Source organism: Rhea americana, unplaced genomic scaffold (genome assembly GCF_003343005.1).
Source record: "Rhea americana isolate MKP2758 unplaced genomic scaffold, rheAme1 scaffold_60, whole genome shotgun sequence".
Taxonomy (NCBI): Eukaryota; Metazoa; Chordata; class Aves; order Rheiformes; family Rheidae; genus Rhea; species Rhea americana.
This window is the reverse complement of record NW_028186757.1, coordinates 4,893,858-4,920,955: the sequence shown is the minus strand read 5'-3', so window position 1 is coordinate 4,920,955 and position 27,098 is coordinate 4,893,858. Positions and strand designations below refer to the sequence as shown.

Genomic DNA, 27,098 nt, shown 5'->3' with positions numbered 1-27,098 from the left:
TACTACTAAAACACTGATGCTGTAATCCTARTTGTGAGATGATTTAGATCAAGTACCAGAGTGCACCATCTTTCCTTCTGAGTCGAGTGTCCGCATTTCTTTCCCATGAGGAAGGATGGATTTGAGGGGACAGCAGAACACACAGTCCTTGTTAAAATCTTGAAGTTTATTTAGGTATTTTGCTTAGCTAGCAACATTACTGGTTCTTAATAATTAATTGGGATATGCCAACTGGTTGGCCTAAGTTAGCTATAATTTATTAAAATTTTAGTAATTCTGGGAATTTTCAAAATAGAAATTTCTTTAAACCATTGCTTTTTTTCAATACATAGTGAAATATTCTTCTGAAGATTTATTTGAAAATGTGATTTGATCAAGAGAAATCTTTTTGAACAGACTAGATTAGGGAGAGCGCCTGCTAAATTACCTTAAACTATTCTTTCTCAGATTCATTATCTTTGAATCTTTAACCATACATCTGTCTATAACTCTAGCACCTCTCTCTTCTCTGAGATACTCTTTGTTTCTCTCATGTGAAAATATTTCTGTATCCATCCGCTTTTCTTACTGTAGTGTTTTTTCTCTTTCTCAATATAGTCTATTTCCAGGTTTTACTTCCATCCTCAATTCTTTCTTCTTGATGTTTCCTGACCTTTCTCTTCAGTATACGAATTACCTTGAGTGCAGACTGTTTTACTATTGTAGATAGCTGTGATGCAGCTATGATGGAGGCATGTCAAACCATCAGGACTCCCCTGATACTCTGGGAGGATTTAAGCTTAGAGGATTTAAGGATTGCTACTTTCTTCCCATTATCTTCCCCTCATAATGAATTTCATGGAAGTTTCATTTTTGAGAAATCATTAATTTTGTATTACCTCTAGTTATAAATCACGATAAACTATAGTTCCATTTTTAAGCAATAATTTCAATTAAATCATCAGCAATGTGACTGAGTTTTCTGCTCATATATAGTGTGAAGGGATTGAGGAGATCAGTAACCCTTCTCTCTGAACTGAGTATGTTTGGCGTCATGTAATTTTAAAGTTATTTCTAAAAGTGGAAGAATAATAAACTTATATTCATATATTCACTTTTCCATAGCATATAAAAATAATATATTATGAAAGGATATATGATGGTGATTCATAGTGAGTGGATGTAGTTAAAATTTTTATGAGTTTTCATTTAGGATCTGACTAGCATGAGTAGTTTCACCTTTAAGATAAACTTTTCTGTTATTTATTTTTCAACTTGCAAGTAGTGTTCTCTGACTACTGATAATGCCTTGCAAGATATTATCATGTAGTAGGCTAGATCCTAAGTTACTCCTGCTATCTCAGTACCACAGGTTTTGGTCTGTGCCAGTTAGCACTCCCTCAGCCAATGTCCAGACATGGTTTAGGAAGAGCCCAGCCAGGAGCTGTTTGCAGTAGGCAATCTGGAGGAGGCCACTGTTTTGAAGGGAAGAGTGGTTAGCCATTTGGATGTGAGTTGTCCAGTTAGTTGTCAGTGGGCCTGCAGAATGTGTAATGGCCCATCGTGTTTACAAGTATATTTATAGTGCAGTTTACCACTATTGTATTCACTATTTGGGGATATTAGGGATTCCCCGGACATATTGCAGATGACTTAAGGTACTCTTTCCTGGTTTGTCTCCTGCTCGTATCATCCCTCTTCTAGAAGACATGATGTGTCAGAAGTACATTGTGGACAAGAGCGAATAGGGACACGTCAGGAATGCGTCACTTTGGAATAGCATAGCAGCCCTAAGGTGGCAAGTGCCATCAACCCGACATAATTAAAGACAGGCTTGAGTTCATGCCAGTGTACCAGATCGACTGCAATCCACTTCAGGAATTATGAGTACAGAGAGGTGGCAGAAGTATCTGTCTTGCYATTCTCCATGTATGGCTTAACTGTTGCTCTGGAATATTTGAAAATAGGAATCAATATACAYGTGTGTGCATGTCTTTGATAGTGTGCGAAAGAAGATACTTACAAAACGCAAAGTAAATTTAATAGATTTGTCTTTACATTTAATTTAATAGAAAGAAATCTCCAGAGGAAGGCAAAACGTTGCTTTCCTAACAGCAACAAAGAAGTTGCCATGGTTTCAAGAAACTCATACACATTTTGACAAAGCATTCTCAATGTGCTGTGATGGGTCCTTCAGGGAAGCTGAATGCAGTTTCTTCCTGTGCTTTTCTGGAATCCTTATTAGCGTTACCTTCTAGCAGTGCATTAAGGTGGCATTGCAAACCCTCGAGCCTGTTTCAGATGCTCACGCTGCCAAGTTCAATCCATGTATAAGTTATAGACAWGATGCTTTTTCTGGGAGAAAAAAAAATGCATTGCTATTTTAAGAACACTGTTCTGTTGTTTGTTTTGCTGTATTCCACCTTGTGAAGCATTAAGAGATGTGAAATATTTGATACAAAAAATTGATTGTTTTAYTGGGTCTAATTTCATCTTGAATGTGAACAGCAGTGTTTACATTTTTCTGAGAGTTCTGTGTTAATTGTCACAGTGGTGCATAATTCCAGTCTGAGATTTGATATTTCTCCTCAAGAAAAGCAAAAGTAGTACTGAGGATTTTTTAGTATCAGTCCCTTATTTGCAGTACTGTTTGGTAGGTTTCAAGGCCATATATATCTTTAAAGACAGCCCTTTTTTCAAATGAGGCTTTAAAAGTGAGCTGATTTTTAAAGTGGACTTTGYCTTCAAACTTTTTTGTTTGTTTGTTTCCATTACCTTATTTTCTGAAAGATTTAATTCTTTTTTTGCACAAGCTTAACAATGTATATTTACTCCAGGATAAAATGTAAAGCTTAAATATTTATCCTTAGGGAAGAGCAACGGAAAAGGAAAAGTTTCTAGCAGTCAACTTGCAACATAACATGAAACAATCAGCTATGAAGTTGAGGATCCTGATTTTGAATTCACACTATTATCAATGAGATATAAATCATATGCCTAATCACCTCGCATAAATTGCACCATTACTAATCACAGCATTTTAAGTCACTGTACATAAGAGACTTAAAATCTGATTGTGTATCAGTGCTTTTTCTGAAGTCCTGGTATTGATTCCAGTTTTTTTCCATTTCCTCAAGTGTATCAAACACTGGTGACGATGGGAGTGAAGGTGATGAGAGGCAGTTTAGAGCACTTGAGACATTAAATTTAGACTGGGCTGCATCTGGGAGTAATTTTGAGGGATTTGAACTGCATAGCCTTTTTTATCAATTACTTTTTTTGCATCAGATTGCTGTAATATGAAGAATTGCTAATTTGAGACTACTTTGCCTTGTGTTCCAAAAGCCTGTAAATACTTCTTTATTTGTAAGCAGATATTAACAGTGATTGCTGCACTTTTAGTAGCTGTGCAAACAATTTCATGGTAGAACTCTTCAGTAAGTGTAAATAAGAACTAGTTTGTAGTGCAGACCATCATTTGCATCATTTACTTTACATTCGTGTCTGGATGTCCCAGGAGTAATTGCAGGTTTATTATATTAAGCATTGCACAGCTGTATTGTAAGTGCCAGTCCTTGGCCCAAAATACTCATAACTGAAATATACAGTGAAGACAGATGAACTTTTTTGCTCTTTTCCAAATACAGTGAAAGGAGGGTGGGGGGAGATTATTTACTCAAGGTCATAATGAGTGTCTACAGCAGAACGGGAAATGAGTCTATATTTCCTGAGGGCTGGTGAGAAAACAAATATTGGATTTGACAGAAAATTTCACTGTTTTGACACTGATTCCTTTCTAATAAGTGAGGGAAAACAACCCTAGAGAAATTTTTCATGGATAAGAAAAGGTGCATGGGAGGGCCATTTCTTGTGACTGTTAAGGATTCATCCTTAATACCAAATAACAGATTAACTCTTATAAATGTTCTCCTTTGGGGAAGAACACAGAAGAATACACAAAACATGGAGCATTCATTTTTGTCTGATGTATATGTTTAAGAGCTGGTATAAACTTCAACTTGTTTAAGGAATATTTCTAACTTACATTTAAAACTAAGTTTCCAAGTGGTGACGTAAAGGGATTTGAACTGATTAAAGGCAGCCACCAATAAACTCACAATAATAAAAAAGTAAAAAATAAAGTCAAGAATATTGCAAAATAGATCTTGAATATGAGACCTTTTCTGTCCATGGAATACAAGTCTTCCAAAGCGTGAGTTATAGTTTGAGTTCTATGATGTATAATCTGTGAAATGATTAACCCTTTATCTCTTCAGCTAAAATGCCTCTCTATTTTCCAATGGTAAAATTTCAGATGGATTTTATCATTTTTATTCCTTTATTGTCATCAGATGTCTCTAGCAGCAAAGAACAAGGGAATTGAATCTATCTTATATTGTAAAAAACATGTTGTTCATAGGGGTTTCTGCAGAATCTTGTGTTCTACCACAAGAARGAGAAGCTCCTTCTCTTTCACGAATGTTCTCTTTGTAGTACCCTTTTTTAATGATGAATGGAGTTTTTACTGAAGGCTTCCTACCAGATTTTGTATCATCTTAGATATCTTGAGCCCCAGTGACTTCTCATTATTCTCATTGAAGATACAGTAACTGAATCCTTTAGTTTCATGCAATTTGTTAAGGGAAGCCGCATTGAATGAGAAGGGCAGGTGTGACATCCTGCTAACTTGTGGGCTGGAGGTACTGTTTCTCTGTGTCTTTCACTAACTGTAAATGTGTTTATACAGAGATGGCAGATGGTCCCCACCAGGATGGAAGAATATCTCGTAACAAACAATAAATGGTTGAAAGTGGAGATACTCTCAGGAAAAAGAAATCATAACTAAATAATCTAACAACCCCCTAAACTTCAGAATGATAAGATCTGTATGTTTGCATATAGATAAAATATGACCTTTTACTTTGAGAAACTCAAACTGTTCTCCTCTCCTAACCAATATTACTTCTACTTTGAATTCAATTTTAATCACATGTTGTTGATCTGTAACTGGATCATGAAACATTTTAGTGATAAAGTTACTGCCTGTTTTATGAGGAATTATGAATAGTACTTTATCATCTATTGTTGACATCAGTAACTTCTATATTTTCTTGGTTGCACTATTGTCTGTATATTAGTTATGAATATGCTTATGGGGAAAACAGTCTTGGGGGGATGTTGCAAGTAAACTAAGTGGAAGTTCTGATTCCATTTCTCATTTTCTAGGAAGAATTCAAGTTATTTTTTGGTATTTTCATCAGCTTCTCATATTGACCTCGGTTTAGCAGTATCTTTTGACAGACCTTGAAGACAAAGGAAAAAAATACCTAGCATCTAGAAAAGAGTGCTGGAGTAAGATGGAGTATACAAATTGAAGCTGTATTTTCTGCTAATTCAAGTTCCATTTTTAGACACTACAAATGCAGTGTGAAACCTTGACCAATAATAATTCAGTCTAGGAGAAATTTAATTTTACTTCCTCCTTTCTGAAAAGAAGCTAATTAAAAGGTTTCACAAAGATAACTAGAGGCAGAGCAGGCAATAAAACAGAAAAGAAATATGAAACAGACTTATCCCAYCCTCTCAGAATTAGTACTTGTAATTGGGCTTGAATTAAATTTGTCGAATTTGTGTTCTTGGATATCACATCAGTAATGGATGCTTTAATTGCTATACTTCCCTCCTAATGCTAGAACATATTCCCAAATTTTGTTGGCCTGCTGGTCAGAATTCACTCTCTGTTGGTGACATGTGAAAGAGGAGCAGAAGGTGTACCTGCTAATTGCTTTAATCTGCTAAGTGAGACTCACTGATTTCTTCCAGGTTCAAACAGATCAGTTGCTGAGGTTGTCTAGAATATTCGGGCAGATTTTCCTTAARATTCTTATCTTCTTTTCTCCATTAGTCCATTCTCTACTCAATTATTTTTATTTTTTACTTTTGAAGTAGTATCTGGCTAGCCTGGAAATGCATTGTTTTCTTTGTAGTCACTTCATTATTCTCTTCAAGAGGGTTTTATGTCTCAAGTCTCACTTTTGTTTTTCTGCTAGCTTATTTCAGATACTAGCAGGTATTTTGTAATCTYAAGTACTTTCTTCTCCGTAGTTTTCTTCTCTTTTGTATTTGGTCTTTCTAGAAAATTGAGTGACTGAAGATCTCTGTCAGGAATTTCTCTCCAGAATGTATATCACTTTCAAGTCATACATTTGTATCTCTAAGATCATGTAGTAAAATCTTGGCGCTGCAGGAGCTAGTGGTTTGCCAAGAATATGATCGGTGGCACTATTGCAGTGCCGCTGTGTACATACTAATGAAATTTCTGACATAGAAAACAATGGCTATTGAAATAGAAATAGCTAATTTCTRTTTTTTATCTGAGCATAGTATGGCTGCATTGGTGCTAGATTTCTCAGTCTATATTACTAGTGGAGTTTCTGTCTGTAAGCATGTTACACCAAGTCCTGCTTGTGAGTATCATTTGATATAATTTCCTTATTATTATTGTAATGTTTTAGGGTGATAGAGGCTTCATATTTTGAAAGACCTTACTGAGAACCCTGTTGAAGACTTGTCATCACTTTCCCTTTCTTTAGTTCCTAGTTTTCAGAACCCATTGTGAATTTCTGCTAATGTAGATAAAATTCTTGACAGGGAGTTTAGCATTGCCTGTGCTGTTTAAGAGATTGATGCCCTTACCGGCTTTCTCTTTCACACTGTTTGAATCTGACCTAATGCCCCCTTCCTGTAATTAACTTGCTCTGACGTGATCTGCATTTTGCTGTGGTTTGGTAAAGGCTGACATACTCTACATTCTATGAGTTAGAGTTTAAATAAATTTGATGGGTTCCTTTATGAGACTGTCATGTACTAGATTGTCATCAGTGACGACTTCTTCTGTCAGTCCTTTTAGTRTTTCGTACTCCTTTTCTCTGGAATATAGGCAGTATACCAAGAAAGGCCAAATTCACTGCAAGCCCTGTCTTCACAAAAGGGTATTTAAAAACATTGCAATTCTGCTCTAACTAGCTGGACTGACCTGATAGTAGCTGGATTGAGCAGTTGTTGCAGGGATTTGTTGGTGATATGATCACCGACACAGGCTGCAGTGTTTCTAGAATAATTATGTCTGAGTTCTACTCACATTACACCTGTGATTTTTTTCTCTTTTCTTTTCTCTGATTGAAACCACTCAACTGAACCACTCAGTAATGCCTCCATTTTTTATTAAAATTATGCTGAAATGTGCCACACATGGGAAATGGTTCTCCATTAAAGAATACATAGATAATGATAGTAGTGGTGATTCAGTGCTGTCACTGCATTTGTAGAGTTGATGTTCAAGTGGTAGATAGACAGATATAGTATGCTTTTGAACACAAACAGAAGTCTTAATTTCCTCTGTTGTAAGAGTCACTCATTGAAGGACTTTTATTAATTCTGATGATTTTTAAAGTTTTGGTCCCATTATTGGTTTTATTGCTATGTGCTTTACTTAGAAATCTAGAAAAACATTTTACTGTTGTTGTACTCTTGTTGACCCAGTCTGTAATGTGGTGTCCTCCTTAATCCTGCTAGTGTGATTCATCTAGATGATACTGGTGTCATGACGCAGGCTAGTCTTTTATTTTCCTGTATTGTAAAGCAAAGGCACTGCTTTCTTGTGTATCATTACCAAATAGAATGGGTGTTTCTTCTGCACTGTTTAAGAGAGTAAGTCCCTTATAGTTATCCTCATTCCGTATCATAACTGGGAGGAATGCTGTGTCATTGCTGAGAAGCTGCTGTTCTTGGAGGTCTTCAACTGGAAGCACTACAGTTTTTCTTTGTCCTTTAATATGGCAGGAACTCAACCACTTTCAGTGTCAGGACCAAAGGTTGCCTAGCCCTACGTTAGAGTTCTTTGCCTCTTCAACAATTAAACCGTCTGGCATGAGAAAACAATAACGAATATACAATGAAGTCTTTTAACTGGATAAATCGCACTTTTCCAGTAATGATTATGTAATTATCCTTTCTTGGCTTTGCCTTTAGCTTTCACAGGAGTTCTCTCACTTTTTCTCCTGTTTCATCTACTTCTGTCTTCCATTTGCAATTAAGTTTTGCCTTTCTTCTGTGCATTCTTTTTCTTTACTTACAGGAAGTTATAGTAACACAAGTCATTCTCATCATAAATATCTTCACATTGTGGAATAAGACAAGATACATCTAAGGGCACTGAAAAAAGCCTATGAACTGTACAGTCTGCTATAAGAATGTTAGGGCATGGGTTGTCTTTGATCTAGCCTATAGTGTATTGATTTACCTTTTAGACCACCAATTAACATTGTGACTGCGTGGCCTTTATTACAGCCTTTGAAAGCAAGTCTAATACTTCAGCTAAGTTTTTTTTTACTTATAACGAAGGCTTGATTTCTTAAGGGGAATTGGAGAATAAAAGTATCCACAGTAGAGTTACACTGTCATAATCGAAAATGTTACTAATTCTGGTATAATACATGGAGGTAATATCTCTTTAAATAGAAATTCTTGGATAAAAGATTATATTATTATTTTAAGATACTGAGAAAGGATTTTTTTCAAATATCACTCTGTGTTATAATACTGGGCATGGTTAAACATAAGGAAAAACATTTAATAAAAGGTATGGCAAATGTCATGTAGTAACTGCAGCATAACATCCATTAATGATAGTGGGTAGGTTAAAGACTTTCTTTTGTACTTGGAGGTGGTCTGTGCAGAGAAAATTAAGATGATTTAGATAAAGGCATAACGTTAATGTGCATTTCAAAACCTCTGAACAAAGGCATGCTCTCGCAGATGAAACATCCTTCATTTCTGTATATTAGTGCCGAAAGACAGTTTTCATGGCTTTCTGTCATTTAATATTACAGCTTTCACTCTTTGGGCTCAGCTCCTTTTATGGACATAAGAGTCCTTCATGACTGGTGAAAGTGTCTAGTAGAAGATGCCAGTGGGTCAAAGATGTGGTCCTGCTCTAAAGGAAAGTGACTTATGAGGTCTTGCAGTCGCATTCATCTCTACTGTCTTGATTTTGTACAAAACTGGTAGGCAGCTCCAGTCAAGGACCTGACCGTTTGGACAGCCTAGGCAGAACTTGGCAGTTATGGCAGTGCTACCACGGTAATAATCAGAAGGCTTCCATGATTAAAGAGAGCAAATGAACCCATGGAAGAGATCAAAAGTAAAAGAAAATGAACCATTAAACCATTCTTTAAATAAATAATTGTTTAAATCACCACTTTAATATAGTATCTTAGTCTAAATTAGTATCCCCCAAAACCTGAAACAGAGTAAGGATTTTAATGGAGTCTGTGTGATAAACATTGCTCAAGCCACATTTTTACATAAAGGATGAATAATGTTTGAGATATATTTTGCCTAAGGTAGTTAGAACATGCTTGTTCAAAATTTGACTTTCATGGTTGTCATTTGAATTTGTCAAGGAAGGCTGTGAATAGTTACATTTACATAAACAAGGTCATTTATCCTCCATATTTGTGTGTTAGTAGTGACAAAAATGGAAGATGAACCAGGTTAAACCTTTCACCATCAAAAGTGCTGCTTAACCTTCTCTCTTTTATTCCTGCTCCTTTTTGCTCTGAACTTCTGTTTTACATTTCTTATGGATATTCATCTAATTGAGCATTGGAATTCAGGAATGTAGTACTATATTTCTCTGAAAGCTCAAATAATTGGGACTATTTATGGCAAGTAATTCATTAATTGTGTGATTTGACAGATCATTTTCCCAACTATGATATTTTACAACATATTCCACCTTCTTAAACTGGTAACAAAACCAAGATAAAATATTTTATGTTTTTAAGCAAAAGAAAAATCCTACCTCCTTTTGATTTTAGCAACTTTATAATGAAGCATATGTATGCAATATTTTAATGTACAACCTAAATCAATGATATAAATCATTCATAACAAATAAAGAAATATAGTCCTTTTAATATATTTTGAAAATGTTTTTGAATTGTCTTTCAAATATATAATGTGTGCATATTTTTATGCATTAAATGGAGATTTCATAGTCATGAAAACAAACCTGATTTGTATATTACAATGAATAATGGCCGTAATTGTTTTTGGCTCAGTTTTCTACTTGCATGACTTCTAAGATTCCATGTCTACATGATACGTGCAGTAGCTTCAAGCCTCAGGATATTGAGTTAAACAGAAAAGGAGGAGAGGATATACCATATTTCTGACTTCCCATGGCCTTTGTTTTCTTTTTTTAGTGTCCCTTATTTTTTTTTTCACATCAGCTTTCAAGATATCATATGATTTAAGTTTACAATTATAGTCAGTTTAATTTAGTTAACTATTTTTGTTTGTAACTCTTATGAATTTTTAAAAACTTCTTTGTAAATATGCATCTCTTTATGACTTGCCAACTACATATGAAACCTGCAGGCTACTCTAAAAAATAATACTTTTATTTGATTTGTGTATTTACCACAATTCAAATAAAAAGGAACAGTTTTCTATTAATTTCTGTTATACTCGCTTCAGTTCAACAGTATGGGCGAACAGTTGGTGTAAAGAAGTTCTACTGAGGGAAGAGATCTGCATACAAATTGATCAAGACATACGGTTAAAATRTCTTGCAAAGGTTCAGAATCTCTGTATCATTCTGGCACGATGTCTACATAGTGTTGGTGAGGTATTTGACTAGCATTTGTTTGACAGATGTTAGCTGCAAAATATACATTATTGTATATTTACGATATGTTATTTGTCGTTGTCTAAGAGTATCTGCAAAAATATCTTAGTAAAGCTAAAGGCTATAAAAATGCTGCTTTGTTCTAGATTCACTGAAACCAAATGTGTATATGCACAGAATTGCTCTGCCTGATACTGTAAACTCGTAGCTGCATAGGACCACTGATTTCAGTGAGCTGACCGAAGAACCTGATTTTTCAATGGGTGTCAGTGAGGTGGTCTCAAAGACTCAAAAGACTGTCCCAGAGCTGTGCCTATCAATTGCTTTGTTTAGACTTCGTTTCATTTGTGCAACATCCAGAGTGCTCACAAACGCACCGGAGAACTCTGAGAAGAGCTAAAAGAGACCTGCGTAGAGAGAAGCACCCGAGCCTGAGAGGGTGTAGGTGCGAGAAGGGTAGAGAGCCCCTGCCCAGGCAGCATGATGGGTTGCTGCAGGAGTCCCTCGGGTAGGAAGGCGTTCCACCCCTGTGAGGAGTGAGACTTCACTTCTTGCACAGAACTATTCTCTATGCTACAATGAGATCTCAAATTAATCAACTGCTATTTGCACAACGGAGAGTAAGTTTGGATTATTAAGCTTCTAGTGTTTGATCTGTTTCCTATTTAAGTAAATGGCAAAACTTCCAGTGACTCCAATGAGAATAAGATTAAGCTGTTACTATATTTCATATGTTTGCCTAATAAAATTGTTTGCGGTTCTAGCAAATATTTCCAGTGATTATTTCAGATACTGAAATGCCAGCTCTGTTTAAGACAGTTCTGAAATTGGCTTTTATCTATTTTGTGTATTTCGTAGAGGATGAATTCAGCACATTTCCAGTTTTCAGGGTAAGGCATTTCAGAGCATCTCAAAAAAAGTAGTGTTTGAAAAGGTGAAAGAGCTGGAAAAAATAATCCCAATACTAGGTTTATGTAACAAGTGAAACTCACAGGTCTACAGCTTCTTTTGAGCATCCTAACAGAGCAGCAAAAAAAATCTTTATGCATTTGGGCCTTTTTTGATTTATGCAAAATTAGAGGGTATTTGTGATACTTCAATGAATTGGCAGTTTTTGTCTGAAATACAGAAGCCTTTCTGTAGATTTCTGGTCCTTTAGGGGAAAGAATCTAGTATATCCTGAGGATTTTTTGGAACAGATAGCTTATTACACTAGCCAGGTGGAAAGCAAATGAGAGAGACTGTTAATGGAGAGGATGTAATTCATAGGCAGAGCAGTTCTGAAATAGCAACTATGGAGAGCCAAGTCTGGGGAAAATATATCAGTCTGCTTCACTAAGTAAGCCAGAATGGGTGAGATTTTCATTCCATACCTACAAATTTATTTAGGAGGAAGTTAGGAAATACATGTGCTATTGGTCAGACACAGTAAATTTGTACTTTTAAAATGAATCATCTTTGTTCCATGCTATATATTACTATCAGCAGTCTATAGATCAGGCCCTATTCTCCAAGCACTGTGCTTAAACAGTGCTTAATGTAATTAAGCATTTTGTCACACAAAGGTATAATGCAGAATTTCAGCCTGTTTCTTGTAGTAAACTCTTAAGTAAATTTATACAACAGCATTGACATTGAATATGCAACTAGAAGAGATGATTGCAGCTTTCTGTTGCACGGGTCATAAATTCTGGTGAAATAATATACACCTGTGCTTTATTGGTGGCTTGCCACCTACAATGAGCCATATGGTTAAATAAATGTTACAGAACAAACTAGGTAGCATGCTGCAGCTGAGATACAGGCATGTCCTTCACTTTACAGCTTTGCATACCATATGCTACAAAATGCTGTATTTTGTTGCATTACATGCTGATCAGGTGTATTTATAAAAGCAATTTTAAAAGCCTGATGCTGTTACAATAGAATGCTGTATGTGCAAAATCTTGCAAGTCTCTGTAAACAGTACAAGATACTAGATTCCCCTGAACAAAATTATCATACTATAGGTGGTATTTGCATTAAATATGGTAAGTTTAGCTTATATGGTTAAATAATATATTTTTAAAAGCTTCGTTTAGAATAATCTAAATGTTGTATCTTGGTCTAAGTATGTAAAAAACAAAGCAAGTAAACACAAAAAACACCAATCAGATTATCCAGAATTTGAAAGAGCTCCTGAATTGCTTTCAAGTAGAGGAAATTAGTAGTAAGCATATTATTTCCTTCAATATTAGTTAGAACAAAAACTCAGCTGTTTAGCTTCAACTTCAGCAGCTGATCAAGCTATTGTTTCCTGGCTATGTAATTTATGCAGTCTTCATCAATGAAACAGTAATGCCCGTGTGTGTCATTCAAGAATTTATCATTCTGGTATTTCTATGAGGAAGGGAAGACGTATTTCCAGTTTACAAATTTTGAGACACAGCAAGTCTACATGATTTGCCAAAAGTACCACAGTGTTTTAGTATAGCTGAGGCACAGTAATTTTTTAAATTGTGGTAGCTAAGTCCTGTTTTGTAGCTCTGAATTCTAATTATTCAAYAGTGGACCTGTGTCTGCACCACACAGCAACCACTCCAGCTTCTTGTGTAAGTATAACAAATTAGTCTGCAAGATCTACAAATTGACTGCCTTTTGCCAGTGCCGGGTGTTCCAGTTCATTAAGCAGGCCCGCAAATCATGACACATATTTAAAAGTCATGAGATTTTAAAAGTAACAACAGTGAAGGGAGGTAATTGTTTCTTTGGGGAGTGAAACATTTAGGATTATTTCAGTCAATTAGGACTTAGCACAAAACACAACATACTGTAGCATTAAAGGAAAGTCTGTTAAAGATGTCAGCAGGGCTAAACAGAACATCTTTTTCTGTGGGAACTGATGTAACCTGTTTATAAATCAGTATGAAAAATCAAATACCCATTAAGAATGGGGAGTTAAAGATTTGAAGCTTAATACTTTTCATTCTTGGAGTGAATTCCATTTTAGAGTGTTATCAGTGAAAGACAGAAGTGTAAAATCACTATGGAACTAATGCAGTCCAGCATCATCAGATTTAAGGATATGCTGCTGTATCAGATTCTACTTTTGGCCCAGTGGAAATAAACTTGCTGCAAAAGCATGGGGTACTTCTACCACTTTGCTTCTGTTTAGATCAGGAATGCTTTTTTGAAACATCTCCTGATCATTCCCCGCTTTACTGTTGTTACTGTTACTCTTATTATGGAGTGGGTTTTGGAGCACAAGAAATGAATTCCTTCTGAACGAAACTAAGTTGAAAGATATATTTCTGGAATTCCATCAGTGCATTCAAACTGTTAGTGGGCCTTCAGTCCACAGGGCTGATCACAGTCCACAGTAAAACCCCTGAAATATATATGTTGGCTCTTCCTTACCAACTTTTCACTCTGAAAGGTCTGCTTCTAGGGCAGTGCATTACTTACTGACATATGCACAGCCAAAGGCACAGTATGAATTACCATGGCACAGTTTGCACCATGAATAGATCTTGGAGTTCCCTGGGGCATTCTAACTCATCTCCATGAACAGCTTCCTGGCAGCAGGATATTCTGTACTGATACTTTTCCCTGATACTTGATATAAAGGTGAAATGGATTTTCATCTTTGAGATATAAATGTGCCTATATAAGACTGTTGGTTTGCTTCAGTCTATGCCTGGAAAAGTGGAATAAACAATATCAGTTCCTGCATAACATATTTACCAGGGAGATTGCAAAGCTGTATTTGTAGTTTGTAAATATTACAGTATTTACTGAATAGTATTGGTAAATATTTTAATGATTGTTTATCTCAGTTAAATTATGGTAAAATTTTAAAGCATGAAAACAAATCCTTCTGGTGAAAAAGCTCATTTTCCAAAAATGAGTTACTGATCTTTTATACACAGTTAGCAGTTTTATGATATTGAGATCCACTTTATTCAGCCAAGTAGGTTACAGTTTGAGACTGTCTGGTCATACAACAATATATTTCTGTTTTTCTTGACTTTTTAGACCCATCATAGAAACTAGCAGTTGGGGTGGGTGGAGGAGGAATCTTTTTCYGAAGCCCTATCTAATAATCTTGAAAGCCTCTTCAAAACATTTAGACAGTGGGAAACATGTTATATACTGCAAAATCTGCATACCTCAGAGGGAACATGCATAATGTAACAAGAGTTTGCTGTAGGATTGGTATAATTTGGAGGTGTGCAGGATTCAAAATRGGTATTTATATGAGGTTTCTGCTTGTGCATTTAAAAAGAATCCTTAGCCTGTTTTTCTTTTCGTGTGATTCCTATTGATTTATTTAGATTTGCAATTTGTAGGGTCAAGTCAGCTATGACCTCCTTGTTACTGCACATCCAGGAGAATGATAGCACTGATTTTTGTGTCTTACTGATTTGCTTTTCACTTTTAAGTGTGTGTGTGTGTGTGGGGGGGGGGGGTTCCTAATGTTTCAAGTGTAGCAACTGTGAATTGCCAGAATTCTTGTGGCTAGGATGAGCCTGAAAGTGGTTTTCCAGGTGGCTTTCAAAATGAAATCTCCTGCCTGTTGACATTGACAGTTTACTTGTAATGGAAAATGAGATACTGAAGTTGACTGCAAAAAAATGAGACTTTTGACATCTATATGGCATCTGACAGACAATTTAAAGTTGCAGAGACTGTGACCCTCAGCTGCTGTCACAGTGCTAAATGAGAAAATGCTTTCACTAAGTGTTTCAGACATGGCATAAGCTTCCTTGATACAGAGTCTTAATTTTAGTTTAAGATGTAGTGTATATGCATGTCTATACAGAGCATGCAGTACAATATAGATACTCAAATTGGCTCAGGTAATAGAGGCAAAACATAGGGGCTAAACAGCACCAAACTTCATCTGAGCTAATTGCCCTGCTCCAGTGAGAGCTGAACACAGGAGGAGGAAGTCTGTAACTGTCATTTCAGTCACAGTAGAGAATATATTGTGATATTTGCCACTTTGAAAGAAGAAATCATTGCTTTATTAAAATAACTAGTAATGATACATTTTATGATATCTTTGTAATGTTGGTGAACAAAGATTTATTCCACCAGTGCTAAACTGAAACCTTCTAAGTAGTAACTAAGGTGTTAGAAACTTAAGGCATTTTGAAATTCATCTAGTTGTTAAAGATTAAAGGAGAGGCAAGGAATATCCGTTTTATTCCTGTGTTTGCTTATGAATGCCTATTTTACTTTATTATTTTAAAGCTTTCCATGCTGTTTTATTTTTGAATAACCTCTTGTCTTAATTAAAATAGTCATATAATCAGGACAATAAGCTGTTTGCAAGGATGTCCTAATTAAGAGGGTTTTACTGTATTTCTGATTTATATTGCTAATAATGTTTATTGAATGATATCTGAGTACTTCACAAATAAATAATGTTATGCCTACAGTAAATGGAAAAAATAGGGCATGCAGATAGGAAGGTGTCTGATGTATTATACCACCTGTAAATGCAAATGAAGCCTGGCAATTAGTTTAACAGCTAATTATCCTAGCAAATGTCAAAAATCCACACGACATTACAGAAAATTAGATTTTATGTCTGGAACTACAGCCTAAAGAGCTATGAAAAAATCACGGGGAAGTATAATGTACCCATCTTTGTGAGTCAGTGGTTAGGCAGGAACAATACGGTTCTTCCAGGTGGAGGCACACTGTTTTTCACTGTGAGATGGTAAAAGCTTTTGGCGTTGTGTGTCTTGTTTATTATTACATTAACCATTAGTTTGTTTAAGATACTCCTCTCTGGAAAGATATCTTTTTGCCAAAACTCCTSTTTAGAGAATTTACTTTAAAGTTAGGTTTGGCCACCTGGAGGGACCAAAACTTTAGGACAGATACAACTGTAGTTGCAGTGAAGCTGTATGCCACAGTGGTTGCTGTGCTGAAGTGACAAGATATAGGCTGGGTTATACTGTGCGAGTTCAGCAGACTCCCAGTTGCATCCTTTCAGAGAGAGGTATTAAGTGGTAAATGTCTAGGACTAAGCTTCTGACTTTTTCTCAGAATAACATGTGTCCTAGGTCACAAATGACCAATGGGTAATAGCATTTATTCCTTTAAAAAGGATAGTGAAAAGTCTTCTGAGAATAACATCATTTACATATTTTTGCTATACCTTCCTTCCTTCTGGAAGTCCTCTTTGTTCCTTATAATAGTTTGCTTAATATTGATTCCATTTTTTTCTTGATTTTTACAAGTCAGCCTCAGAGTCTTTTCCCCTAGCTACCCCCATCCTTGTTAGAGGCAGCCCTCAAGAATTCTGGAGCCTGGAGATGAGAGAGAAAGTCTGGAGAAAGGAAGACTTTCCTTTGGTTGAGGAGGATAGGATTAGAGAACTTCTGGGCAGGCTGTACATCCACTGTAGCTGGTGGATGTTGTTGCCAAGCTGCTCTCCATCATCTTTGAAAGGTACTGGAGAACTGGAGAGGTGCCTGAGGACTGGAAGAAAGCCAATGTCACTCCGATCTTCAAAAAGGGCAAGGAGGACCCAGGCAACTATAGGCTGGTCAGTCTCACCTCCATCCCTGCAAAGGTGATGGAACAGCTCATTCTGGATGTCATCTCCAGACATATGGAGGAAAGGAAGGTAACCAGGAGTAGCCAGCATGGATTCACCAAGGGGAAATCTTGCTTAACCAATCTGATAGCCCTCTATGATGGAATGACTGGCTGGGTAGATGAGGAGAGAGCAGTGGACATTGTGTACCTTGACTTCAGCCAGGCTTTTGACACTATCTCCCATGGCATCCTCCTAGATAAGCTCAGGAAGTGTGGGTTAGACGAGTGGACAGTGAGGTGGATTGAGAACTGGCTGAAAGGCAGAGCTCAGAGGGTCATCARCCGTGGCGTGGAGTCCAGTTGGAGGTACATGGCTAGTGGTGTTCCCCGGGGCTCAGTACTGGGTCCCATCCCGTTCAACTTCTTCATCAGTGACCTGGATGAGGTGACAGAGTGCCTCCTCTGCAAGTTTGCTGATGGTACCAAGCTGGGAGAAGTGGCTGAGGGCTGTGCTGCCATTCAGAGAGACTTGGACAKGCTGGAGAGSTGGGCRRAGAGGAACCTCCTGAGGTTCAGCAAGGGCAAGTGCAGAGTCCTGCACTAGGGAAAAATAACCCTAGGCACCAGTACAAGCTGGGGGCTGACCTTCTGGAGAGCAGCTCTGCAGAGAAGGACCTGGGAGTGCTGGTGAATKACAAGTTGACCATGAGCCAGCAAGGTGCCCTTGTGGCCAGGAAGGCCAATGGTCTCTTCAGGTGCGTTAGGAAGAGTGTTGCCAGCAGGTTGAGAGGGGTGATCCTGCCCCTCTACTCAGCCCTGGGGAGGCCTCATCGTGAGTCCTGTGTCCAGTTCTGGGCTCCTCAGTATAAGAGAGACACGGAGCTACTGGAGAGAGTCCAGCATAGGGCTACGAAGATGACCAGAGGGCTGGAGCACCTGCCTTATGAGGAACTGCTGCGAGAGCTGGGCCTCTTCAGCCTGGGGAAGAGAAGCCTGAGGGAGGATCTTATCAGTGTGTATAGGTACCTGAAGGGAGGGTGTCAAGGGGACATGGCCAAACTCTTTTCAGTTGTCCCGTGTGACAGGACAAGAGGCAATGGGCAGAAATTGAAGCACAGGAAGTTCCACCTAACCGTGAGGGGGAATTTCTTCCCTGTGAGAGTGCCAGAGCACTGGCACAGGTTGCCCAGAGAGGTGGTGGAGTCTCCTTCTCTGGAGATCTTCAAGGCCTGCCTGGCTGCAGCCCTGTCTACCATGTTGTAGGTGACTCTGCTGAGCAGGGAGGTTGGACTAGATGATCTGCAGAGGTCCCTTCCAACCTTACTGATTCTATGATTCTATGAAACTTAGGGCTGAGCCAACGAGTGTTTACTTTTAGAAGGTATAAGATGTTGTCAGGCAGTGTTATGCAATTGATTTGGCAGCGATTTTTGATCCTTCTAGCTCAAGAAAGGAAAAGGATTTTCGTAATTTGAACCCTAGTCTGCAGATATTTTAACAAAAAATGGTTGTACCTATCGAGTTAATTTTATCCCATCCTAGATCCTTTTACAAGTTTTCAAATACCTGTTTCTTGAGAACTTAAAGATGTTAATTTTAATGAAGTGTAGAAAAAGGCTGCTTCCACCAGTGCTGGTTGTGGGGAAGAGGAGATGATAAGCTTTCTGTTGTATATAGTGTGTTTCTGGTCTGACAAGTTTATGAAAATGGTCATCCAAAAAATGGAGAACCACATTTTTAGTGGTATTGGCTCAGTTAAAATGCTCTTTACAGAAACTGAGAACCTGGTTCAGGAAAAACAGATTTCTGCACGACTTGCAGTGTGTCCCTGAACATCCAGTCATCTGAGGTTCAGTTCTGCCTCTGTATCTAGAAGGTAACATTTTATCAGACACTTCAGATGAAAAATATTGCGTTACTGCAAGATTGCAATTGTTGGTAAAGGTACCGACAAAGTGAAAAAAGTCAGAGTCAGACAATTTGTTAGATGCATTTTTAGATCTGAAGGAAACAAATATATGAAAGATAAATGTAATTAAGTGTAAATCACGTTTGTTATTGAGGGTGTGTGTGCGCGTGTGTGCATGCGCGTAGCAAGAATGAACAGAGACAGAGGAGAGAAACTTCCTAAAGAATGTCCTGTCAGTGCCCACGGATACAGCTTCAGGTATAGGGGAGAACTGAACTCAAGGAAAAGACTGTAACTTCAGGTAGTTTTGAAGAACAGATGAAATTATGCTTCTGTTATGCAACAGCGTTGCCAGGTCATCAGCTCCAGGGCTCAGGRAGCATTGCGTCTCCTTCAGCTGGTAGAAATGAGGATTTAGATGAACACACCAGCATCCTGACCGTTCTGGGAAGAGCTGTATAAGAGTTGGATAGACTATAGGAAACTGCATTTTAATTTTATCACAGAAATTTTATTCTACTCTTAAAGCTGTAGTTGTTTTAGCATAGTTCTTTCGGCAGTGTTCTCAGTGATTTCTTTTGCATCACAGTAATTGCCCTAACAACGAAAAAGATTTAAAAATGCTTACAGTAAACAGTCAAACAATATATAATTTAATGCAGCTGTCATTGAAACAGACTGTATTTCTGACCTGTTGTTTCAATCTGAATGTAATGTTTATTTACCACCTTCATTATTGCAGCATTAGCATATAGAGAAGCTGTGCCATATCATCATGTACTTCCCTAACAGATGGCCACTAACTTCTTGAAGGCTTTCTTGTACTTGCCTAAAATATCCCAGTATGGATATTTCTTGGTTTCTTCGTGTGAAGAAACCTTCGCACGAGGTTTCTTTCCTCAATGTGAAGTGTGATTGACTGGTTAAAATAAATTCATCTGTCTCGCTTCTGGTCTGTGAGCTGGTTTTGCACTGCAGCAAGCCAGGCTTTGACTCTTAATACTGCACAGTGATCAAAGCCTCTTTTGTGAATGACATAGTGGGGAAAGAGCCATTTGGGCACGTAATCTCTGAAGAAACAGGCTGGRTCACAGCAATAACTGAAGACAACACTTGTGCCAGGCAGAGTGGAGAAACATCCTTTCCATAATACACCTCCACCATAACTGTCCTCTGCTAACATTCAGCCTCAGGATCTCAATTTTATTTTCTTCCTTCTCTGAGGCTGTGAGAATTTCCCTTGTTGTCTCTGTGCAAAACTGAGATCTGCTTTCCACTGTGGTTTATTTGATTATTAACTGCCTAGCTGTTGCTGTCAGCTGTGTTCTGCCGAGTTACACTGCATGTTATAGAAGAGGAAATCATCACTRAAGTATTTATGAGGTTCAGTTCCTTATTCCTGTGTGTGATCTCAGTATTTGATATCCATCTGTCCTAGGCAGGTCTGTTCATTTTCTCCTCCCTTTCCTCCCTCCGTCTTCCCTCCTCCCTCTCTGTCCATCTTCCCTCTCCCTCTCTCTTCCCCCCCTCCCTTCCTCTCCTTTTTTTTTTTTTAATACTAGGAAAATATATATGCATAGTCTGTAAAGAGGAAAATAGAGAGTTTTGATCAATATTGAATGGCTATAATTCCAGACATGAAAAATTGAAATTAAAAAAGAGACATAAAGGAAGGTTTTCTCTAAATGATTTAATATTTTGTTAACCAAAAGTGCAGCATATTTTCACTTCTGATTGCCATTGATGTTTTGATTGGAATTGATTTGCCTCTTAGCTTTGGTAAAGGATATTTTGGCATTTTAAAATGCCAGCCTTCGTTTGGTTTCTAGATTTTACTGAATCCTAGCACTAGGCTTTGGTCTATTGTCTTACCCCTTGGTTATTTTTTGAGTCTTGGCAAACTGTGTGCTCCTGATTTCAGTAAGTCTGACAGACCCCTAGAAGGAATATCCACATCTCAAGTTATAATGTTTAAATACAAATTCTTTCATGGTTCCAAATAACACTTTTGATAGACTGCGGTGATTCCCTATGCTATATTCAGTCTTCTTGAACAGAAATTTACCCCTCACATCCAGAAGGTAATAATATAATCTGAAAGAGCAATACAGATTATGCAATTTATATATAAGACTATTGCAAAGACTTTCTTCAAAGTATAAAGAGTATACAACATACTTTGTGCTATGCTGCAGTTTTCTTGATAGCTTTGGAAGTAATCCATATTGGTTTTTTAATTCTCATAATAGTTTTCTGATGCAGCTTCAATCATACGTGAATTCTTTTGGCAGCTGTGGTTCTTGCTTATTTTTGCTACTTTTGTTCAGTCTACTGTTGTTTGTAATTCTTTTCTCCTATCCACTTGTTCTTAATGTTGCCTTTCAGAAGCTGAAGACTGTTGAAATTAATAACTGGGTATTTGGTTTCTCTGTCTTGTTTCTGGCTGCTTCCCACTCATCTATCAGCTTCACAGACCAACAGGCATTTCTTTTGTGTTTTGTTCATCTTTTGCAGAGGCTCTGCTTGACTGTTTCTTTACATTTGTGTAATATTTTCTTTTCTTTAGAAGTAAGAGAATAATTATTCTATTGGATGTGATTAATACGCAGTGATGATTTATTTCCCTATGCTAATTTTGCAATARTTTCATTAGCTCTATGGTAAAATAAGATAGCATAATAAAATGACAGGTAACACTGCATTAATATTGACAGCATTCAAAATCCAAGCACGAAAGAGAGATACTTTCTCAGTCATTCAAAATTTTCACCTTTGGAGACCAAGCATCGAAACTTTCATATAAAAAAAATAATTTGGAAAAGTTAGAAGAATGTTAAAAGAGTCATAATAAAAAAATTTGGAATCTTAGCTGTATACAGGTGCTATTGAGTGCTGTATACAGGTGCTATTATTATAATAATTTATCTGAGCATTTTTCTAATTTTATTCTTCTAATTTCAGTGCCTTTGAATGTGAACGGTGATTAGAGTTATTATCCATCCATTGGGAAGAAAACCTTTGCTCAGAAAGACTTGATCAGAAGAGGTTTTAAATATATGTATTCAAATGCAACTGTTTCTAAGTCATTTTATGTCTCTATAGTTTCATTTCTTCAGTCATTATGAAATGAACTTYTATCATTCCTAAACTGGAACCGCTTTATAATGTAAAAATGTTCATATTTGTAATGTTTTTGTATTATGAATTTTCACATGTACTCTTTAAAATTGGCAGTCTTAGATACTAGAATTTGGATAGTATTATGCTCATTAATGATGGGAGGCAAAGAATGTGGCTGTATTTCTTTATTTCTGGAGAACTAGTAATGGGTTAAATAGGGTTAAATATCAAGCTATCTTGCCTATAGAATTTATAGGCAAAATAGGATAGTGAAATGGAGAAAGTGTGATAGAGATTGATTTGAGTATATTATGGTGAAAAAGAGGCTTAAAAAGGAGTTGTAGTTATCAAGGCAAGAGTTAATACCCGAGGAAATAGTTTTGGCCCTTCTTCAACAAGGCATCTATTTTTCATTGCAGGCATATGTTTTGTTGAATAAATCAGGACCTTAGTTTTTGCAAGAAAATAATAGGACWCCTTTTCAGTGTTCTGGAAAAAAAGGGGCAAAATAGGCTTTTACCTAGCTATGTTTAAAGAAAAACGGAGAGAAATCAAATATGAAATACGTAGTTCTTAACTATAACAAAATCTTCCAGGAACAATGATTTCTCAGGTACCACTAATTATTTTTGCTGTGTCTTGGGCTATGGTTATTTGCCAATCCAGACAAGTCTCTCTAGAAAAGGAATCACGAAACAAGCTCATTTTTTCTTGCCATCTTGTTGCTAAGTAGGTCGTTGGCAATGTCTGGGAAGAAGGACAACATAAACGCAAAGTAAAACACTTCATCTAGAAGAGCTTGAAAAAAATGAATCCTGGCAGTTGCTTCCAATTTCTTTAAAAAAATATATGCATCTTTCATGTTCCAATAGCTTTTGAGTCCTAATCGTCATGATTTTTTTAACGTAATAACTGTGAACAGCTTGTGATTCACCATTATAAAACTAATGTCTTCCAGCAATAACAACATCGCCGTAGACTTAGTCTACAGTGGGAATCTTGCCAAAAAGAATTACGCTTTCTGCAGTATCCTTACCTTATTGCTGTATATTTGGAAATACCTTCCCTCCTTCTCTTCCCTCCTGCTCCAAAAGCCTCTTCTGGGCTCATCTTTTTTATGATAGTTTAAATTTGTTTTCAAATGTAGTGGGAGGTTGTAGGATTTTTGTTTCTTTGTTTTTGTTTGTTTGKTTGGTTTGATTTTTTTAATGGAATTTGAGGTCTATCTAACTACATAACCTCAGGAACCAGGACAGAGGCTAAAATTTGCCAAGAGCATCACTATGGCACAGATGTATGGCTGAGGCCTGTCAGGGCTGGGTGCCTCTTTGGTAGGAGGGATGAAGGAGGTAGCACTGGGACAGAGCTTCCAAGAACTGAGCTTGCTACTGCAAGAGGTGCCACAGGTACTTCTGAAAAGGCGCTGCCAGTATTTCTTAAGTTCTTCCTCCACTGCAACAGAGATGGAAGAAGTGATTTTCAGWGTTTCTGGCATGGACAGCTGGCCTTGGTGCTTTGCTGTTGTAAGCAGCTGCTTACTTCATCTGTGCCTAAAAACATTGGCTGGTGCTTGAAGAAAAGCAGTGTCTGTGACAAGAGATATGTGATGGCATCCTAGGAATCAGCAGTACTGGCATAACACTTTTTATTTTTCAATGAGGTGACAGTGACATTATTTCTGTCACTTACATGTAGCATTAAAATGGTGTAATATAGAAGATCATAATTACATATCAGTAACAAAGTCTTCTGTGGAATTCTTGCCCAGAGATCCAAATTTAAGTTGGTACTTAATTTTAATGTGCCTTTTTGAAGGTGGATTACCAGAGATTATGCCTTTATTATTTATTGATAAGTTCAGAAAGTATTTAGCTGTTGCTGCAGAAACAAATTAACAGAAATTAACAGAACCAATTGTTCGTGAGTATGTGGGGAGGCAGTGAGATGTTTTTGTCCTAGCTTGGAGTACAGTGGTTTGGAATAGARTGAGGAGTTTCAGGAGTTTGGAACAGAGAACCTGTTTAGTGAATTTACAGCCTTTTTCTGAACCCTTTACTCAACATGAGCAGTATTATACCCTTAATACCCTGGGTATAAATACTGGAAGTATATGTGAGGAAGTACCTTCGGAACAGAAGAGGTCTGACTGTCTTATATTCTAGCCCAGAGAAATCTGCAGTATTKTTCTGTAGATGGGTTTTATTCATCAATTTTTCTTTAATCATTTGTGTTTTCTCACCTTTTCAGACTCTACCAGAGGTAAAATTCTGACCTAATTAAAGTTAAGAGGAGATAACTCTCGAATTTGGAGGATTCAGAATTTTACCTATACTGTTTAGATGCTTTAATTCAACTAGAAATAATCAGGGTGTGAGATACGACTGTGATAACAGAGATAGACAGGCAAAGCCGTGAAAAGAGAATGACAGCAAATAATAACAGATATAAAGAGGTGGGTTTTTAAAAAATAAAGATAAGGTAAATTTGGAAGACCAAATATTGTTTTAATAATAATCCAAATATGAGAAATGTCAATAAGTCAACTTGTTTCTGCCCTTATATGTAAAATATGTTCAGAGATTATTGCATTAAATAGCTAGGCAAAATTACCCCCAGTTATATTCTGAGTTATATCAAAGCAGGTCAGGTGTAGCAGGGATTGTAATCAGGCCAACTAGGCATTTTCTCTGGCAGGACCTGTCTGTTGTTCAAGGTGACTATGTTCAAACTGAAAAATGCATAAGAGATAAGTGTGAATTAATCAGAGATGAGGTGAACGTTTCCTTACTCTGACATTGTTTTAGAAGTTAAGACGTGTATAACCTGCAGCATCAATGAACAAACCCAGAGGAACATGCTGTTTCATAGAGGCTGCAGAGATCAGCAATGCTGATCAATTGGCTTGAATTGTCTCCAGTGAAGGCAAAAATGAACTATCAGCATGTTATTTACCTATGAGTTTACCCTCTGAGGTTATTCTTTCAGCTGCATGACTGCAAATGTCATCCAGAAGGACCAGCTTTTGCTGAGTCCTAAAAGCAGGTAATAAAATAATGCCTCAGAATTCAAAAGTTTAAAGTGAATCAAATTTTTTGTTGGTAGATTTGCTGCTAGGCTTGATTTTATATTTCCTCAAATGGCAGRTTATTTACTTAAGATATTTTGCAGAGAGCTCAGTGAATCTTGCCCTCACTTCCAAATTATTTTTCACAAGGCAAAAAGTTACTGGTTTCCAAAATAGTGTTATGTGTGGTCATAAATTGCAGCTGTCTTTGTTTTTTATACCACTATCCTTTAAAGTATAAATTGAATTTAAGAATAATTTGATGTGTTTTATTTTCAGTTAATTATCTATGAATTTAAATCACATCTCTGAATTTTTTAACAATAATGATAATATATAATATTCTTTATTATTACTTTTTTATTTTTTTTAGGGTTGTGATTAGACAATGTAGTTATTTCTCAAAAATACATACATGATAGATACTCAATAAACCCTTGGAAAAAATTCTCCCTGTTTTTCTTTCTCCCTCCTAGTTTGCTCCCAGTTTTCCAGAGGGGTCTTTGCGATTTTTGGATTCTACGACAAGAAGTCTGTAAATACCATAACATCGTTCTGTGGGACTCTTCATGTCTCCTTCATAACTCCCAGCTTCCCAACAGATGGAACACATCCATTTGTCATTCAGATGAGACCTGACCTCAAGGGAGCTCTTCTTAGCTTGATTGAATATTATCAGTGGACCAAGTTTGCATATTTGTACGACAGTGACAGAGGTGAGATATGTTTTTTTTTATCTATATGCTGTTTGCTGTGTGTATCTCACTAAAATGCTGAATCAGTATTAGAAAAGTGAGCAAAGAGAGAAATACTTACCTACAACAACCATAAAATTAAAAATTTAGAAATGGGTTTTTAGGAAGGGATACAAAATTGTTTAAATGAGAGCGCAAGTATTGGAGTATACATCGATAGAATTRCAGGCATGTGCTGAAAAGTAATGACAAAATATTATTCACATTTTGGAAGACAGTTCCCATGAAAAGTTTGTTTTTAAAAAGGGATATCTAGAGAGAAAAATAACTTGACTTAGCAGTTTTTCCTCTTTCTTTTTTTTGTAATGTAACATGTTGATCATCAACCACACTGAGCTTTTGACTTGCATACCAACTATTAAAATTACAGGATCAAACACAAACATCAGTAAGCCTCTTCATTTTATCAAACRGCTAGTATTTTGCCACCTCTACAAGTGATTGCCTGAATTCTTTGTTACAGATTTTGGGTTCTTAAACTAATTGCCCAATTATTGGAAGCTGACAGATACCACCTCCTCAGAGTTCCAATTATATTTCAGGAGAGTTAAGGAACATCAAGGGTCATCTGCTGGCACAGATTCACTTCACAGAAATGCAAAATCCATAGTTGGGGACYAAACAATCAAGAATCTTGGATGCAGTCCCTGCCTCTTTGGAGGCAGCCTTTGACAGCTACTCAAGTTCCCCTGTCTACCCTTCCCTCTGTTGAGCTTCGATGTTTCTTAATAAACACCAAAATGTGCCATTTGTAAGCTACTCACTCCAACATGCAGCCTTCAGAAATCCTATACCTATAGCTATGGTAATAACAGTGTATAAACTAGGAAATTCACTTGCAAATTGTGGTATTTTAAATAGTTTTCTAAAGAAACAGCATTTTGTTTTGATTGCCCTTGCTGGAATTCCACATTTTTCATTCCATTTTGAGGTTCTCCTCACCTATTAGTTGTTGGCTAACTTTTTGTATTTTCATCTTTTACTGTTTCCTTGAAAAAGACTATTTTGTGGCTTATCCACATATTCATTGGCCGGAATTGAATA

General features: G+C 36.9%; 1 protein-coding gene across 1 annotated transcript in view; it reads left to right on the top strand.

Moving 5' to 3' along the window:
- The window catches only part of GRIA2 (glutamate ionotropic receptor AMPA type subunit 2), an 89,914-nt gene that overhangs the window by 13,580 nt on the left and 49,236 nt on the right, over positions 1-27,098 (top strand). Inside the window, exon 3 of the mRNA XM_085319895.1 lies at positions 25,776-26,015. Coding sequence (XP_085176021.1) covers positions 25,776-26,015 — 240 coding nt within the window. The remainder of the gene's footprint in view (positions 1-25,775; positions 26,016-27,098) is intronic.